At 57.5% G+C, this 14,664-nt stretch overlaps 1 protein-coding gene across 1 annotated transcript; it reads right to left on the reverse strand.

Annotated features, from left to right (window-relative positions):
• Positions 1-205: 205 nt before the first annotated feature.
• LRRC32 (leucine rich repeat containing 32) lies at positions 206-14,271 on the reverse strand. Its single transcript, XM_030761142.2, has 3 exons — positions 10,224-14,271; positions 9,276-9,366; positions 206-4,980 (listed from the first exon to the last, which is right to left on the reverse strand). Exons 2-3 carry the CDS (start codon positions 9,360-9,362, stop codon positions 3,076-3,078), a joined length of 1,992 nt encoding a protein of 663 aa, XP_030617002.1. The 5' UTR covers positions 9,363-9,366; positions 10,224-14,271; the 3' UTR covers positions 206-3,075.
• Between the last annotated feature and the right edge of the window lie 393 nt (positions 14,272-14,664).

Consider the following 14,664-nt stretch of genomic DNA (forward strand, 5'->3'; position numbering starts at 1 on the left):
GCTGCGTCAGTGAGGGTGATGGCACTCCTGAGAGAAGCATCCTGCTGATCGCCATTCTGATGACGAGCGTGAAGTGGAGCCTGAGAGGAGGGCACCTAGGGTCCTAGGTGTCGGGAGAGTGTGCCGAGGGGGAGGTGTGGGCGATGGGGGGATAGAGGTGAGGGGCCCCGCAGCTTGGTGACCTCAGCTGGGGGGGGGAGGGGGACTGCTGGAGGCGGCCTGGGACGGGTTAGGATGGAGGGGAGGGAGAGGAAGCTACTTTCCCTAGAAGTTTACCCATGAAGCAGGGAAATGAAAGGGGAAAGTGGCTTAAGGGTCTCCTTACTGCTCGTAAGATGGGCAAGACTTGAGCACAGCTGAAGTCTGAGAGGAAGAAGCAAACAGAGAGGAAAGGCTGACGGAGAGGAAAGAGAGAAAATGGAGCTGCAGAGGAGGGAAAGGTGCTCAGCGGCTCCTGCTGGAAGTCACTTTTCTCAGTGGTGGGGGGGGTGGGGTTTGCTGAGTGTGAGGGGACAGAGGTGTGGCAGGGACACGATGGAGGCTGAGGCACCCAGGTCCAGGATGATGATGACCCAGAGCCTCAGTCTCCCACCCAGCGGTCCTCAGCCTGTCTCCCCAGGGGTTTGCCATGAGGCTTCAACGGCTGGAAGGGAAGTAGAGGAGGGCAGGGTTCAAGTGGACGCAATGATTACCCGCAGCAAGGAGGAGGCCGGCAGGCTGCACTGTTTCTCCAAAATCATTTTTTAATACATTCACGTGGGTTACACGAAGGGCTGGCCCCGAGGCCTGGGTTGTCGCCTGGGTCCTGGGGAGTGAGAGCAGCATTGTGTAGTGTTCTCAAAGGTCAGGCACGGAGGGGCCCACACCTTGCCCTCCAGGCCTGAGGAAGGGTGTCTGCAGTGAGCACCTGTGGTCATGATCCCAAACAGAACTGGACCCACCGGCTGCCCCACTCGCCACCAGGCTCTAGCCCCGGCTCTGCCGTTGACTCCCTGAGTCCTCGACCCGCTCTGGGCCTCAGTTTTCTCATCTGTAAAATGGGGTGGAGAGAGGGGCATTTTCATCGTCTCACACTTTACCGAGCACCATCGTGAGCCTGAGTGCGGGCCAAGCACAGGTAAGAGGGTGAAGACAATGACACAGGGTCCCAGGGTTAATCCCAGGGCTTCCTTTCTTCCCAGATGGCCCACGATTTCATGGGTATGAGAAACAGGGGGTTATATGTGGATGGGATTTTTTTTTTTTTTTTTTTTTCGGTACGCAGGCCTCTCGCTGTTGTGGCCGCTCCCGTTGCGGAGCACAGGCTCTGGACGCGCAGGCTCAGCAGCCATGGCCCACGGGCCCAGCCGCTCCGCGGCATGTGGGATCCTCCCGGACCGGGGCACGAACCCCCGTCCCCTGCATTGGCAGGCTGACTCTCAACCACTGAGCCACCAGGGAAGCCCCTGGATGGGATTTTTCTATCCATTTTTCTAGGGGAAAAAAAAGTCCCTGCATGATGAGGACTAGTAAGAGAGTTTGGAGCCAGCATCACCTTGTGATGTGACAGCTGAGAGAGAAGGAAACCATTCAAGTCCAACCACCAAGCACCCCCCCCACACCCCCTCAATAAGGTCTGAATCCACCTTGTTTCACAGGCTCTGCCACTGACCTGTGCAGCTCTGAGCAAGTCCCATTCTCTTCCTCAGTCTTAGCCTCCCTATCTGTGCAACAGGGAGGTTGGACTCAATGGTTTCAAAGTCCAGGCTATGCTCAAAGGAGGGAGAGGGAAGGAGGGTACGCAAGAGCAAGAAGAGAAAAAGGAGAGCCCGCCTAGTCTGCAAATGAGGGAAGAAGGGAAAATGAGGCACAGAAGGAGGAGAGGGCCTGTGGCTGCCCATCTTCTCTCTGCCCGCCTGGGAGAGAGGAGGGAGAGGAGCGGGTGGGTGTGCACGGCACAGGACGCTCCCGGGCCTTGTTCCTGTCCGCCTAACAGCCTGCAGCCCCTGCAGTGGCCAAGCTCAGGCTCTGGACTCAGGAGGATGTGAGTCTGGAGCTCAGTTCTGGCATTTCTTAGCTGGAGGTCCCTGGAGGGAGACTTTTGGAGCCTCTTGTAAAATGGGATAAAATACCAACCTCAGAGGGTTGTCATAAAGAGGCAGGTGCAGGCTTGGGTTTGTCACCACTGCCAAGTGTGGTGCAAAACAGAAACAGATACCTAAGGTTCTTACTCCTGGCTCACCAGCCAGGGTGAGACTGGGATGGAGCAGGGGGCCTGGGCAGGGAGTAGGGGGGCTAGGGCAGTATCTTGGCCGGTGTGTGCAACACGAGAGTGCCAGGTAGGGAAAGAGCCTGCCCGGAGCAGGAAACGGAATGGTCCAGTGCTGGGCTGGAGCCCAGGGAGACCACCTCTTAACCAGGCCCTGCTGGAGCTGCCGCAGCCCGCCTAATAGCACTGGATCCAAGCCTTACTCAAGTGGCTCCAGCTCACTTCCGGTCACAAGCATTTTATGTTCCAGGGAAGCTGGAAGTCATTATCAGAAGATGTGACGAACAGTCTGCTTGGACACCTCTCAGACAAATCCTCTTGGTCGGCATTGCCTCTCTCTTACCCTGGCCCAGCAGGGGCAGGACCATCCACACTCAGCCAGCTGGGGCTGCAGAGCTTTGGAGCCCTGGCTTCCACACTCTGTGTGGTCACTGCAACCACCTCCCCACCCAGACTGGGCGATGCTGAGGGCAGGGATGTGTCTCATTCCCTGGCGTCCCCAGTGCCCAGGGCAGGGTGTGGCACAAAACAGGCGCCTGGTGAAGATGTGTTGATCCGATGGGTCATCCTTACACTCTGTCACTCCTGCAAGCTGCCCATCTTCCAGCTTCCGCAGCTGGACCACACGTGTGCCCTGTGAAGTGAGTCACTACTGATGCAGCAGGATACAGGGAAAGGAGCCCTGGGCTGGGACTGAGAGACCAGGGTTCTTGGATCCTGGCTCACTGGGTAATCTTGGGTCAGTCCCCACCCTTCTTCGTGCCTCTGGCTCCCCCGCTGACCTGGCAGGGTCCCCCGACAGAGCTGGTCTGTAGCCCCCAGCCTCTCTAGGCTTTGTACTGTTGGTTGAACTTCTGTCGGCGGACACAGCAGCAGGTGGCCAGCGTGGCGAGAAGGGCGGCACACACCAGGGCGGAGGCGAGGATGATGATGAGGTTGGCGTTCTTGAGCCCCCCCTTCTCACAGTCCTCAGGACGCACGTGACTCAGGGACACCTCCTCCTGGGAGCCGAAGCGGCAGATCAGGTCCTGGGTGGCGTCCACGTCCACACGGCCCTGGTGCAGCTGGGCCGCCAGCCAGCCGTTGCCGCAGCAGCTGAGGGGGTTCCCCTGCAGGTAGAGGCGCCGCAGGCTGGTCTCCAGGCCGCCCATGGCACTGCCCGGCAGGAGGCTGAAGCTGTTGTTCCTTAGGTCCAGCACCTCCAAGGACACAGCCTGCGTCCAGGTAGGCAGGCGGCTCAGGCGGTTCTCTGCCAGATTGAGCCGCTTGAGGCAGCTGAAGCAGGGCAGGTCCACCTGCAGGACGGCCAGCCCGTTGCCCTGCAAGGCCAGCACCTCCAGGGAGCCCTCCAGGCCCGCCAAGGCCCCTGTGGCCACATCCAGCCCAGGGTTGGCGGAGAGGTCCAGCTCAGTCAGCGGAGTGTGGAGGAAGGCACCTGCCCGGAGCGTCTCCATCTCATTGTCCGCCAGGTTCAGGACGCGGAGGGAGGAGACGCCAGAGAAGGCCACACAGCCTGCGGGTCCAGGCTCACCTGGGCCCCCGCAGGGGCTGACCCGGTTCCCCTGCAGGTTGAGCCTCTGCAGGCTGGCCAGGCCAGCGAAGGTGTACGGGGGCAGGTCCCGCAGGGCGTTGTCCTGTAGGAGCAGCGTCTGCAGAGACCCCAGGGCCCTGGCACCCAGCTCCAGCGTCTCCAGCGCATTGTGGCTCATGTCCAGGAGTGCGAGGCAAGGCAGGGAGCCCACGCGCCGGGCCTCAAAGGCCCGCAAGCAGTTCCGGCTGAGGTTCAGGAAGCGCAGGGAAGTCAGGTGCTCAAGAAAGCCCTCGGGGACGAGCTCAATCTCATTGTAGCTCAGATCCAGATTCAAGAGCTGAGACTGCGGCTGGGTGCTGGCGTTGCGGCCGGGGTTAGAGAAGGGCAAGGCGGACCAGCCCTCGGAAGGCGCGTGAAGGCCCTCGCCGCCCTGGGGCGGCCCCGCAGGGAGGCGGATGAGGTTGTTAGACACGTTCAGGTAAATGAGTCTCGGAAGTGCGGCCAGGTCAGGGAAGTGGAGCAGTTTGTTCTCCCGCAGGTCGAGCCAGGCGAGCTGATACTGGGCCCGGGGCTCCGGGGCTGTCTGAAAGGCCTCAATACTGTTGCAGCTCAGGTCTAGGACCCGCAGCTGCTGGAGGCTGAAGTCGGAGATGCAGGTGAGGGAGTTCCTGGAGAGGTTGAGGTGTGCCAGGTGGGGCAGGGCCTCGAAGGCTCCGTCCTCGATGTCCATCAGCACGTTGCTGTGAAGGTCCAGCCGCTCGAGCGCGGGCGTGCCCCAGAAGGTGTGGCGGCCCAGGCGCGTCAGGCTGTTCTCCGCCAGCGAGAGGCTGCGCAGGGCGGGCGCCTCCGCCAGCAGCCGCTCCGCCAGGCCACTGTACAGGCTGTTGCCAGACAGGTCCAGGGACGTCAGGTGTGGCAGGGGACCCAGACCCCCAGTGCTCAGCGCCGTGCCCACCGCCAGGCGGTTGTGGGCCAGGTTGAGGTGCTCCAGGTGGGGCAGGGCCTGGAAGACCCCTGGCTGGAGGAAGCTAATCTCGTTGGCGCTCAGGTCCAGGTGAAGAAGCGCTGTGTAGAAGCCCAGGGGCGAGGCCAGGATGCTCCGCAGCTGGTTCCCAGACAGGTCGAGGACCTCAATGTCCCGTGGGAGCACCGAGGGGACCTGGAGTAGGCCAAGGCCCCGGCACAAGACTTCCTTGTCCACCTGGGGAGGCGGAGGGCAGGGAGAGCAGCGGGCATTAGTGGGTGCTGTAGGAGGGGCAACCAGACACGTGCCTCTAGGAAGTATGACTGGAGCCGCCACCAGGCCTGGCCAGGCCTCTCCTCTGTCCTCCCAGCGTGCTCGCCGTCCTCCCCCCCAGCCTAATCACCCCATGTCTGCATGACCCCTACTCTGCTCCCTGTCTCCAGTACCCAGTACGGTGGTGCTGGCATCAGGGAGGGACTCAAGGAAGCTTTGATTGGTAGACAGACAGAGAGATGATAGACAGATAGAAGGACAAATGCACTAACAAAATACTCTATACTGATTATTACCCCATTTTAGAGGATACTAAGCCATGTATCACCTAGAGTGCCCCAGAGCCAGTGAGGAGCGGGGCCAGCTGGGACCCAGGCCTTCTGGTTCCACATCCCAGTTTCCTTCCATGGACCCAGAGAGTTAAATTTACCCAGCTGATGTTCTACTAGAAACCACTTTGGGAGAAATGTTTCCAAAAGGGGAAAATGCTATTTGCACTCCTGTCATCGGTGTTAATTTTGGTCTCTCGCCCTCAGATCTCACTCAAGCCCTCACTCCACGGGGCAGAGCTCGGGTCCCAGAGCCTGCCTTCCTTGCTGACACTCACCAGATGACCTCGTTCTGCTGCTGCCCCCACCCCCACCAGTGGCTTCACTTTGCATGGTCCAGTCCAGATGGGCCCCTGGAGATGGGGTAGGGGGCAGGAAAAGATGACCAGAGTCTCAACCCACATTCTTTGATGACAAGACTGATTTTGCTGTGTCACATTACCACTCTGGTTTCTTATCCAGAATGTAACTCATCCTTCCCCAGCACCCATTCAGCATTTTATATTTTATTTCGCATTTTCAGACCCCTGGTCTCACTGGATCTTCACAATAGCCTGCCCATCAAATCTGAGCACCCCTCTTTAAGAAACCCAAGGTTAGAGAGGGGAAGGGAGGCCCCAGAATCATCCAGCTGGTGAGGAACAGAGCTGGCTTTTGAACCCCAGTCTCTTAACAACGAAAGACCCCACTTTTGTCCCTCCATCACATGTGCCTTCAGGGGTCAGAATTCTTTCCATGGAGATGCAATCTCCCTCCGTCTTTTCCCACACACCAGGAACCCCAGCCTTTCCCAGTGAAGGCTCTGGCTTCCATAACCACCAAGCTCAGGCCCACTCCGCCCTGGCCTCTCTGTCTCCACTGACCCCTTTCCGCCAGCCAAATGCATGGCAACTGTTCAAAAACTCCACTCTGACCGGGCTGCCCTCGGCTTAAACCCCTTCCGGGCAAAGTCCAGCACCCTCAGCAGAGTTCAGGGCTGTCTGTGGCCCCTGCTGACCTGTCCCCTTTCCTCCCAACCCACTCCAGCCCAGCCCACACCTGCCCACTGCCCACTGTGCCCTCCCACACCCACCTCTGGGCCTCCTCCTTGCTGTTCCCTGTGCTGGTTATGTTCTTCCCAACCAGATCAGCATGGTGAACTCTGTGTGCTGAGCTCCAAGGTCTCCTCCACCTGGAAGCCTTCCCTGACTGCCGGGCAGGTCGGGGCCTCCTCTGGGCTCTCACAGCCCCTGTGCTTCCTCTCTCATAGCTTTGGCCCCCTGAATTGTGACTGTTTGTGTGCAGACCTGCTAGACAGTAAATTCAGGGCAAACAGGGTTTGACTGAGTGACTACTGTGGACCTGGGCCATAGAAAGTGCTCAGTATATTTTTCAGTGAATGAAAGAGTCACAGGCATCATCAGCTTAGTAAAAGTCTGAGGGATTAACTGAATCACCTTTCTGAAAGGAAAAGAAAAGAGATGATGAATATATTCAGACTAGAGCCAAAGACCGTTAGAGCAAAAAGGGTCCAGCCCACCCACTTCCCAGATGGGGAGACTGAGCCTAAAGATGGCAGTGACCTGCACGAGGTCACAGCGAGTCAGTGGCTGAGCCGACAGGGCAGGAACACCAGCCTGGGTGTTCCCCGCCTGGCCCAGCTCTCAGCTTCCTCCCAAGAGCTTCAAGGTGAAGCGGGGGGCGGGTGGGGGGAGAGGAACGGACTGCCCTCCATCAGGCAGTGCGACTCTTCCAGCTCCATGCGGCTTCCAGCTCCACGGTACTGCCCTACTCAGAGGCCCGAGGACACCCCTGCAGTTGGGCACCCATGCAAACTGGAATCCCACCCCGGCCACCCTGCCAGACCTGCTTGGCTCCGTGCCCCTTCCTCCCTCACAACCGTCTCTGCCAGCTGGGGCCACTGGGCACAGCCTCCCTATCCGTATCCTCAGCTCCGCAAACCATCCTGATTAAAGAAGAAACAGCAAATGAACACAAACACAGTGTGTGTTGGGGGATGGGGCTTAACCCACCTGCAAGCCCACACCCCATTTCACCCCAGAGGCAATACTCAAAGGCTCCCTGGGGTACCAGCTCCTGAGAGCTGAGCCGGGACACAAGCTGGCCAAGTCCAGCACCTAATCCTGCTTTCTGCCCAGTGCCCAGGACCCCTGTCACAGAGGCCCAGAGGGACTGCTACAAGGCACAAGGCAGGGCTGCCCAGCTCTCCAGTCCAGTCTAGGAAGGAGCTTGAAGGCGTGGGCAGCTCTCAGAACCCCATTTGTCGGGTACCCACCACTCCCTGAGCTCCAAGCTGAGTGACTTATTTGGGGAGGGGTCTCGGGGGCATCAGCCCTTAATCAAGTTCAGAGCTTCCCCGATGACCCCCTGTCTACTCTCTGGTGTGCCAGGACTCCACTGTCCAGCTTTTTTTTTTTTTTTTAGAGGGAAGAGGGTGTCACTCATCACCATTTTACCACCTGCACATAGAAGGGAAGCAGGGTAGGGAGAGTTACCCGGCAGTGGACAGCATGAGCTCGGGAGAGATGGGTTCGAATCTTGGCTCTGTTACCTCCTATCAGTATGACCTTGTGGGTCACATCTCTTCTCCCAGCCTTGGCTTCCTTGGCTGAAAAGAAGAGTTTTCTCTCATAAAATGAGAGAAAGCCCTTAGCGTGGAGCAGGCCCCTTGTTAGCCCTCAGCACGTGGCAATTCATTTTTACTCTTTTGAAAAGCATCAAAACCGCTTCCATGGGAGTTCAGAAATTGCTTTCCTGCCTGTTACCTCATTTGCCCCAAATCCAAAGCCCACCCAGTTCCCCTCTGCCTGTTGGGTGGCCCAGACCCTTTATCTCTCTGAGTCTTTTGCCCCAGGTGGATGTGGGGCTGCATCTGGTGACGTCTGAGGCCTTCTCTGCCTGTTATTCTGGGTGCTGGGAATCCCAGAAGGGCTCCAAGGAGTAAGAAGTGAGGTGGCAACAGCAGGACACTGCAAACCCCAGGGAAGGGGTGCAGGGCCCTGGCTGCCATCTCATCCAGCCTCCAAGAGCAGCTGCCCATCTTGTGCCAGGTGGGGCCACTGGAGGGCCAGTCCCTTCCCCAGCACAAGCTCTGGTCTTGACTTCAATGATTGCCCAGCCTTACGAGTGGACATAGAGGGTTCCTTTTCTCTGTACCCCACAGGGTCACAGTAACCTCAGGGCTAGTCTCCCTGACTCCTGGCAGAAAAATGGAACAAAGTGAATCAAACCTGGTCGCTGCCCTTGAGAAGCTCTTGGTCTGGTAGCTGAGACAGGTGTGGACCATTCAGCAACTACCCTATGCGCTCAATATTGAGACGGAAGGAAGCTTAGGGCTGTGGGGGCCCCAAAAGGGGTCAAACAGAACCAGGTCGGCCTGGAAGGGGTCAGGGGAAGCTTCCTGGAGAAGGCAGCATTTGACCCCGGCACTAATAAGTGAGAGGCATCACAGCAGAGATGTGGCAGATGGGCTCGAGTTAAGGAGCCCAGTTAGGAAAGGGGATTCGTCCCCCGAAGGGGCCTAGTACAGAAGAGCCTTTCCCAGATGCCCACTCCAAATTCCCCACACATATACCTATGCCTCGTCAGCCAGCTAGACCCACTGCCCTTTGGGGGCAGCTTGAAGGGATAGAGTCCAATATTGGCCCTAGTTGAATGACCTTGGACAAGTTACCTAACTTCTCCAAGCCTCAGTTTCCAACTCTATAAAATTGGAATAATGGTACTTACCCAGCAGGATTAACAGTAAACAAGGCATTTAAGCATTCTAGTAGGTGCTCATTAAATGCAAGGTTTAAAGGCGTTAAGTGCATTCCCCTTCCTTTTCTGACCCCTCTAGCCTCTGGCTTCTGGGTCTGGGGCAGTAGGACACCCCCGGGCAGGGGATAGGGGGAGACAGGGAGTTCTCCCTGCCTAGGCAGAGCTTCTTACCTTCTTACAGGGCACCTTGTCTCGGTGTTGGGAGGTAGCCAGGCCCAGGGTCAGCACGGCCAGAAGCAGCAGGATCCGGTGGCTCATGGCTCTGCACAGGGCAGGAGGAAAGGGGAAGGCTGTAAGACCACAGGCTCCTTCCCACCGCTCCTTCCTGTCTGTACCTGCCCTCAGGGAACCCCAGACCGCAGCTGTAGCTGGACCAAAGGTGCTGTGAATAGGGCACCTTGTGAAGGAGATGGGAAAAAGGGCTGCAGCCCATCACAAAGGGCCTTCAGTGCCAGGCCAAGGAGCTAGGCCATTAGCCTGGACAAGAGTTTTTAAGCAGTGGGTGAGACATGGTCAGATTTGGGTTTCGAAAGACCCTACCTGGAAGACAGCCTGGAGGAGGTGAGCAGGAGGGAGAGGGACCCTAAGGGCTGCCCTGGCCAAGCTCAGGGCTGGGGTGGGGTGAGGTGGGGAGCTCGGCCTCTGACTCCAGTTCCACCCAGGCCACAAGCAGGTCCCCCCATCCTAGCTCTTCAAGCCCCAAACGGTATTCCTCAATCCCCCCACCCGCAGACCTTTATTTTGCCCTTTCTCTTTTGATTTTCTGGTTGTCGAGTCCCTGCCATTGTTTGAAGGTTGGGCCTGGAGCCTTGACAGGAAGCCCCGCCAGGAGGCCTGCCCTGCCCCCAGCACTGCGGGCTGTGGACTTCCCCAGGAACAGGCTGCCAGGCCCTTAACTTTCACTGAAGCCACCGCCCACACAGTGGGACACCCAGGCATGCTGGGCCAGCCCTTCTCTCTATGAGCAGTGGGGCTGAGGTTGAGGGGGACCACAAAGCCCTCAGGAGGGTCACATCCCAGTGCTGCTAGGGGCTCATTCACTGAGAACCTGGGCCAAGTACTAGGAATACACAGCTCAATCCATCAATTTCATTCATTCATTCATTCATTCACTCACACCTTTACTGAATGCCTCCTCTTGTCTGGTTCTGTCCTGGGAACTGGGGACACAAATAAAGGCACAGAAGAGACCATAATACATACAAAACATTAACAAGGAGAGACACATAATGCCCTCCAAGAGCACTGGACCCAGTCACCCACACCAGACTGCTCCCTCTGTCTCCTCCACTTACCTGCTGTGTGACTTTGTACAAGTCACTTCACCTCTCTGAGCCTCAGTTTCCTCTTCTGAGGCTAATGCCAACCTTGAAGTTTTGTTAAAGATCAAATGAGACATATTCTATGCCACTTACAGAGCCCTCATTATGCACCAGGCACTCTTCTTGACACTTTACATGTATGAACTCATTTAATCTTTCCAATAATTCAACGACTTGGTTCCATGATCACCATTCCTACTGTGCATACAGGAAAACTGAGGCTCAGAGAAATTAAGCAACGTGCCCAAGGTCACACAGCTAACAAGTGGCAGGCCCAGGAAGTCGGGCTCCTGGGTCTGTGCCCTTAACCTCTACACTATAAGGTATCCTGCAGGTGATCAATAAATAAGTGCTGAATTGTGACTCTGAGGGATGTTTTGGAAGGGGCATTTATAGAACCTTTATGGCTGAGTCTTTACTGTTAGAACCCATAAACATCCTTGCTATGAATTTTAAATGAAGGTGGGTGCTCTGAGGTCCTTTCTGGTTCAAACAGGCAAAGGCCCGAGCCGAGCCGTGTCTTTTAAGCCCTGTTCCCTGGGTTCCCCCGGGGCCATGGACCCCCTGCCCCACAGATGTCCTCCTCTCACCTGCATTACAGGTTGGGTTTTCACAGGAAATTTTGTTCTGCTGTTTAAAAAGCAGAACATCACCACCCTTTTGAATGCTAGTGTACTCAGAACTGAGTGGAAACCCCTCAGCGGGGCTTCGAGGCCCTTGGGGAGTGCTCCCTGCCCAGCCAGCTCTTCTCTCCAGCTTCATTTCTCACTGTCCCTTCTCCCACTCTGTGTTCTGGAAGCCTCATATTTCCTTCAGTTCTCTGAGCATCTTTTCACTGCCCCAAACCCTCACTTCCTCCCCTATCTTGTGCTGAATACCTCCTCATCCTTTGGTTCTCAGCCTAGATGTCACCTCCTCCAAGAAGCCTTCTCTGGTTTCCCAAGTCTGGGCTATATATTGGCACCGAGCACTTCATCACTCCGTGGTTCCCTCCCCTTTACCACCCCCCCGCCCTGCACCACCACCACCATGGGAAGTGCCCCCAGGGCAGAGGGGCCTCACTCTCCTCTGGGAACCATCTTACACTGTGCAGGCTGGGGAAGGTGCTGAGAATTGACATGAGGCGCCTCGGTGACATGGTGACGCTGGTGAGAGCAGTTTTTCTCCTGGACTCTCCCTTCACCTCCCTGCCACACTCCTTCCCCCCATCAGCGGGTTCTGTCTGCTTTCCCTAAAACACAGACCCTGGATCTGCCTACCTCCCTCCTCCATCACTGCCACAGACTGAGGCACCACCACGACCCTGGGCCTCGACCCCAGCAACAACCTGACCTCTTTTAGTCCGTCCTAAGCATGGCAGCATGAGTGATGTCTTTAAATCATGCATCAGATCATGAATCTCACTGCTTGCAAACCTCCCATAAAATCAAAGCTTATACAATCTCCTCTCTGACGCCATCTACCATGTGCTCTTCCCTCACCAAATTCTAGCTTTCTCACCATCCCTCAAACACAGCAAGTGCATTCTTGCCTCAGGGCCTTTGCCCTTGCTGCTCCCTCCACCTGGAATGCTCTTGCCCAGATCTGCACGTGTTTTATTGTTTTCCTCTCATTGATCATTTCCCGATCGTTTATTTCTTATTCTATGAGAACAGGGATCTATTAAGCGGTGCTCACTAAAAGTCTACTGAACAAACAGCAAAGTGAGGAGTAGCAGTCCACGGCAAAGGGCTGAGTGGTGAGTGTGAGGTGAGGATAAGGAAGGACCTGGATTAGTTCTGAACCTGAGGGCACTGCTGCCCAAAGGGGCACTCGTTTCCCCCTCCCCTGCCTGCCAAATTCCACTCTATCCCTGAGGTGAGCATCTGAGCCTCCAGGAGGGCCCCTCCCTGCAGCACGTGGAACTCCACCCTGCCATCTAACAGAAAGGGGCCCCTCGGCAGTGGACACCCTTGAGCAGTGCCCTAGACACAGTGTGGAGAATTTGAGGGTTACTCGCTCTCAAGAGGGACGATTGGGATAATTGAGACCCAGGCTCCCATCCAGACTCTACTGCCCACCAGCCCTGCTCCCTGGGGCAAGTCCCTTAAGCTTTCAGGGTCTCAGTGTCCCATCTGTAGGGCAAGCAGCCTGGTTCCTGTTTTGCCACTGTTTGACCCCAATGGTTGTGATGACCAAGCTGAGAATGGCTGTGAAGGCACCCTAGACACATATTGTCTTTCCCAGCTGGGACAAACCCACAGGGCTGAGCAGCCCAGGCGAGGTAAGGAGTGCTGAAGAGGGAGGCCCCAGGCCAGCAGACAAGTGGCCTAGGCAAGAGGACGCAGGAGACATCTTAGGGCACTGACTGGGGGGAGAAGTGCCAAAGAATATCCGTGTGTGTGCGTGTGTGCATGCACACAATGTGGGGGGAGAGGGAGAGAGGGGGAGAGAGAGAGAGAGAGAGAGAGAGAGAGAGAGAGAGAGAGAAATGGGGCAGAGGGCAACACCTACTACCATAATAAGCCCACCCCTAGTGTTTAAGGATGTTAGATACTCTTCTAAGCACTTGACCTATATCATTTCATTTAATTCTCACAACAAGCCAGTGAAGAAGTTACTATAATTTCCATTGCACAGATGAGAACACTGAGGCTCAGAAAGGTGAAGTGACTTACCCCATAGTTACCCAGCTCATAAGTGTTTTGGGATTTAGCCCCAGGTCTGTATGACCCAAATGCTGTGTTTTCTCCAGCACGTGCTGAGCTGCCGGCCCCCTATAGAGTTTGTCCATGAGGAAAATAAGGCTCAGAGAGGTGACTTACTCAAAGTCACACAGGCAGTAAATGGCAGAATCAGGATCAGAATCCAGCCTGTCTGCCTCCAAAGCAAATGTTTCCACAACACCAGGCCAAGATCTCCCTCTCTAACCCCCTCCAACCAACCCCCAACCCCAGCAGACAGGCTCACAGTGCTGGGCTCTAGGGTGCTCCTCTCCCTCCTCTCAGCCTGGATCACTGGCAGAGCGGGGTCCTGGGAGAGCTGCTGTGGACGTTCCCAGCCAGCAGTGAATCACTAAGGGCAAGTCCCATTCTGGAGACATGTGCATCCCACGGGGGAATTAGACCTTAACCCAAAGGAATGTGGCTGTGATGGCGGAATTTCAGGCAGCTGAGGGTGGGGGTGGGGGTCCCTCACGTCTTACCACCCATGAAGAAGGCTGGCTGCGGAGCTCCTTGGAGGGAGGTGGGTGCCACCCCCCCCCCCATCCCCGCCCCTAGAGATGGGCAGGCTATCTGGTGCGGTGGGATGGGAAGACTCACGCCCGGCCAGGGTCAGAGGGCAGTAGCAGACCAGATTCAAATCCCGAATTGCCCTTGACTAGCTGTGTGTTCCCTGCTCAAGTGCTGGCCTTTTAGCGCTTGTTTTCCCATCTGTCAAATGGGAACGCCTGCCTCGCCCTTCGCGGAAAAGATCCGCTGAGCAAGGAGCCTTGGAGACTTCTGGAGTCAACCCTGGCTCCACGCGCAAAGCAGGGGGCGGTGGCGGGAGGGGACTGTTGAAGTTCCGCGTCTCGATGGACTAGTCCCAGCCCAGCTCCGCGCCGGGTGCTCGAGAGGGGCGCGGGACCGCCGGTTCCCCGAGGGGGCCGGCCAGCCTCGCCCGCTGGGCGGCTCCTACCTGGCTCAGCGCGGCCGCCGCTCCTCTCCCGGGCAGCCCCGGCACATTTTGCGCAAACCTGCCCTCCCCGTCCCACCCCGCGCCAGACCCCGGGGTCACGGCCCGAGGAGGCGCACGGCCGCTCCACCGCCCCACGGGAACCGGACCCGCGAGAGGGCAGCTCGGCCTCCAATTTAAATACCTCTCCCGCCGACCCGCCCCACCACGCCCCCCCCCTCGGCCCAGCCGCGGGGTCCTAGCGCCGGGCCGGCACGCCCCCGTGTGACTCGGTTTATCCGGAACCCGCGAGGGGGTGAAGCTTTTTCTTGACGCTGAAACCCAGACTGGGAAGGGGCGGGTCGAAGTGGGCGGGATGAAAGGGCGGGGATGGAGAGGGGTCGCTAAGGAAGCGCTGTGCCAGCCAGGCCGCCCCGGGCCGCCGCACGTGCAGTTCGTGGCCCCGTGGGGTCCAGGGCGGCGGGTGGCTCTAGCAGCCGCGGGTCCGCAGAGGAAATCCGGCCTGGCCCCGATTTCCCCCGCTGTCGCCGCCGCACTTAGCCGGGGAAACAGGAGAGGTGACACGGCGGGGCTGAACGCGG

The sequence above is a fragment of the Delphinapterus leucas genome, chromosome 7 (genome assembly GCF_059928025.1).
Source record: "Delphinapterus leucas isolate spDelLeu-1000000601 "Yukka" chromosome 7, BTC_Dleu_Yukka2, whole genome shotgun sequence".
Classification (NCBI taxonomy): domain Eukaryota; kingdom Metazoa; phylum Chordata; class Mammalia; order Artiodactyla; family Monodontidae; genus Delphinapterus; species Delphinapterus leucas.

Bases quoted from the DNA above. Each gene is read 5' to 3' on its own strand.
- LRRC32 (XM_030761142.2), bottom strand. From the start codon at position 9,362: ATGAGCCACCGGATCCTGCTGCTTCTGGCCGTGCTGACCCTGGGCCTG. The intron at 4,981-9,275 runs GTAAGAAGCTCT...CCGCCTCCCCAG, and splicing joins ACAAGGTGCCCTGTAAGAAG to GTGGACAAGGAAGTCTTGTG.